Raw genomic sequence first — 4,110 nt, 5'->3', positions numbered from 1 at the left:
TCAGCCAAACAGCTCGCTGCACCCGCACTGCGAGGGGGACCCAAGTTCCCGTCAGCAAAAACACGTGGGTTTGCTATCCTGGCTCCAAAATGGTGGAATGAGCTCCCCATTGAAATCAGGACAGCAGATAGCTTACACATCTTCCGACGCAAACTGAAAACTCATCTCTTTAGACTCCACTTCGAGCGATAAAATTACTAACAAAGCACTTATATACTAATAAAGGGCTGGCTTTTTAAATGCCAGTTGAGTAGCACTTGAAATGTTTGGCTCTATGAAACCTGATGTACTTATATGATTCTGTTTTCTTAAAGGTTGTATCTTCCTGGTCGAATGCACTTATTGTAAGTCGCTTTGGATAAAAGCGTCAGCTAAATGCAATGTAATGTAATGTAATGTAATGTGACCGTGCTGTAGTTCCTTTATAGCCCAACATTAGCCACCTTTAGCTTAGCGGTGGTGACGTGAAGTCATGTGACCGTGCTGTAGTTCCTTTATAGCCCAACATTAGCCACCTTTAGCTTAGCGGTGGCGACGTGAAGTCATGTGACCGCGCTGTGGTTCCTTTATAGCCTATCGTTAACTTTTTACTTCAGAAATCATAAAGTGGTGTTTATATGTGGAGATTATCCTGCTGAACAAAAATCCCATATGACCAGGGAGATGCTACCTTCAGTGTCCAACACACAGTGTCTCGTAATTGTTTCTGATTCTCAGTTTGCTCCTTAATCGCCCGTGCACCTATAATTCAAAGCTCTTCGAGGGTTCGGATCAGGAGAAGGCGAACTACGTCCTCACCACCAAGCAGAAGGTGGTGAAGCTGATCGGCCAGTGGGTGGCGCTGTACGGACTCCTGCTGAAAGAAGACTCCATCGCTATGGACTCTCTGGAGGTGAGATTTATTTATTTTGTGTATTGGATTATTTACGATTTGTACAGGAGCATACTGAGAGGTGATCTGTATCACCTTATGGGAAGTTTATTAAAACAAGATGGGTTTTTTAACGTTTTACCCTGAGAAATTGTACTTCTTTATGTAAATAACAAGGGGATGTATTCAGTGTTTACCTATTGGTATTTGACTCAATGTGAAATCTGGAACTGGATCAAAGTTGTAAGATAAAATAAAATCTGAGTTAATAAATCAAGAGAGAAATAGCCTAATTTTCTCGTAGATCTCTAAACAATCTAAGCTAAGGGATTAACTCAAGTGATAAGTAGGCAAATGTTCTCATAGACTTCTATACAATCTGTGGTAATTAATCAAGAGAAAAGTAGGAACATCTTCTCCTAAACTTCTGTACAATCGTACTTCATTTGTATTGCCCCCTGCTGGACATTAGAGAGAACGCATTGGCTTTTTTACACGATTTTATTTGAGTAAATTCTACCTCATGCTTGGGTTGAGACATGGCGAGATCCTGAATTTTGATGTGAAATGTTATTTAAAACAGAACATTTTTGTATACCTTCATAACTTTGTATTTCATAATAATGTGAAAAAAATCCACTTTAAAACATGCTAATTGTTTTTCATTGCAGCCTTATTAAAATTTGACCATTTTATGTAGCAATCACTTCTGTAACATTTCATTTTAAAATGTTATGTTTTTTTTTTTTTATGAGACAAACAGATAATGATTTTATTGCTTTTAAAATATTTTTGTAAACAGAGGTTGAAGAAGGAGGTGGCCGTTGACTATCGTCTGACCAGCATGCTGAAAGATCAATTTAGAGACCGGAGGAGAACAAAAGTGTAAATTATCTCTTTTATCTTTATCAAATCTGATATTTAAAGGACATTATAAAGTAATGCATATTGCAGCCTGTCATCTCAAAGTGTTTTTTCTCCTCTGATATCTTCACAGACAGGAGAATGGATACCAGTCTCTGAGCAGGGTGAGTTTAAATTAACATCAGAGATATGCATGAAGGAGAAAACTGTGAAAATGTCACGCTAATGTAATTTCTCACTTGACTGCCACTGATTCTCTGAGTCACTCTTTATAGAATCAGCAGTTTGATTGGTTTTCAAACTGTGAGGAGCCGGTGGGGAGGTTACAGCCAATCAGAGCGCAGGATAAAGGTGAGTAAAAACTGTGTACATCAACAACACCTCAAACACTGTTATTTATAACTTCCTTTTTATAGTGATATTGGTATATTTTTCTATCATCTTCAAGGGATGATCCATTTTCATGTTCTGCTTTCATCTGACTTTCTATATTTTATTATTTTTTAATGATGAAAACGTAATTTACATAAATGATTCAATATCATTATATTACATTTTTTGATAATTCAATAGACCTTTATAGTGTTATATCTTAGCTAATGTGGGGCTTAAAATAACAGCACGGTCACATGGCTTCACGTCACCTCCGCTAAGCTAAAGGTGGCTAATGTTGGGCTATAAAGGAACTACAGCACGGTCACATGACTTCACGTCACCACCGCTAAGCTAAAGGCGGCTAATGTTGGGCGTGATGATATTTAGTCGTCTCATTTAGACACTTGTTAGTGTAGTTCACTTGTTGACGTATGTTATTACTTAGAACAAAAGTTAAAATCTCTTGTGTTAACCACAGACCTTATTTCAAGATAACAAACACATTCAAAAACAAAACAAACCATTGAACATCCAGACAGGGTTTAGGACTCATTCCTGCACCACTCACTATTTTCAAAATGACAATCGGCTCATGTATTTGTGGGTTAGTTTTTATACTTAATCACAATTGATGAGATGATTACATCCTGACATGTTGTCTATCTCTGCAGTTCTGTATGAGATCTACAGACCGGACTACAGGCCGCTCACTCTGATGCTTCCTGTCAGCGCGTCCGTACAGGAAGTGATGTCAGCAACCGTGCAACCTGGAGGAGATCACGTTCTCGTCAAAATGAACTCATCGGGAGGTACGCTCTCGGAAGCACAAGTGCACATTCTTGATATTTTTTATAATTTTTATTCATCGTTTTTTATATGTATTTATATTTTTGACTAACTTCTTTTAACTCATTTTATTATAATTTTTTATTCTAGCTTTTTAAACTTTTTTTATTCATGGATTGATCCTTTTCCTTGTTTTTTTTTATTGTGTCTTGTTTTTACCTTTTTTTATTGGTTTGCTCATTATTTGTTTTTTCACTGTTGAACTAGTGTATCAGTTTTGTTCTGTCCTTTTTTCTCCATTTGTTTAATGAGTTTTCGTCCATTTCTCCTTCAGATATTTAAGACAAATCTTGCATTTTCTTCAAATGTGCAGAGATTTTTTAAATGTATAATGCCCGGTCGTGTAAAATTGTTAGAATAAAGCATGCAGAGCTTCATATCGTTGCCAATTTCTGCCCTGAAATGAGTTTTTTGTATATGTTTTACACAGATAGAGCTCAGTTAAAGCTGGATGCGTCTGCAGTTTTCACGGCGATGGGACTCAACGAGCGGCTGTTCGTCTGCAGCAGCAGCCAGGTGGATCAGCTGGTGAGAGAGATGAGAAAGATATTGTGCTGATACATAAGCTTTCAATTAGCCAAACATGTTCGGGTGCTACATAAATAAAAAACAATTATTTGTATTGGTCATGGAGCAGCAGAGATGGCAAAAGTACACACATCCTTTACTCCAGTAGAAGTACAGATACTCGTGTTTAAAAATACTCTGGTGAAAGTAGAAGTACTGACTAAACTTCTTTACTCAAGTAAAAGTAAAGAGGGCTTTGAAATGTACTTCAGTAAAAAGTACCCATAACTAGCAGCTGTTTTAAAGAGTACCTGACCTCCCTTTATATTAATAGAACAATAATGTCATTGTTAGCTAATGAATGTTTCCATGGTGACCAACGGCAACATGACAACGTTTTCATTGGTCCCTCTTCTTTAGAGAAGACCAGGAAATGATGGATACACGGATCGTGTTCAAATCAATAGGCACGCAATGACTCTAAATAATAATGATCACGCCACCAAACACACATTCAGACTAAAGGAACCAGCCTGTTTGGAAAATGAGAGAAGTAGAAAGTACAGGTATTTGAGTTCAACATGTAAGAAGTAGAAAGTACAGGTATTTGTGTTCAACATGTAAGAAGTAGAAAGTACAGGTATTTG

At 37.2% G+C, this 4,110-nt stretch overlaps 1 protein-coding gene across 1 annotated transcript; it reads left to right on the top strand.

Moving 5' to 3' along the window:
- Positions 1–703: 703 nt before the first annotated feature.
- Positions 704–3,484, top strand: LOC104956729 (rap guanine nucleotide exchange factor 3-like; the record flags this gene model as incomplete). The annotated part of the gene is made up of 6 exons (XM_010784261.1): positions 704–892; positions 1,674–1,756; positions 1,869–1,899; positions 2,011–2,086; positions 2,782–2,919; positions 3,387–3,484. Coding segments are annotated over exons 1-6 (441 nt in total), but the record flags the coding sequence as incomplete, so codon positions are not given.
- Between the last annotated feature and the right edge of the window lie 626 nt (positions 3,485–4,110).

The sequence above is a fragment of the Notothenia coriiceps genome, unplaced genomic scaffold (assembly GCF_000735185.1).
Source record: "Notothenia coriiceps isolate Sejong01 unplaced genomic scaffold, NC01 NC01_scaffold00026255, whole genome shotgun sequence".
NCBI lineage: Eukaryota > Metazoa > Chordata > Actinopteri > Perciformes > Nototheniidae > Notothenia > Notothenia coriiceps.
Note: the sequence above shows the minus strand (reverse complement) of the source record. Positions and strands in the feature narration are given on the sequence as shown.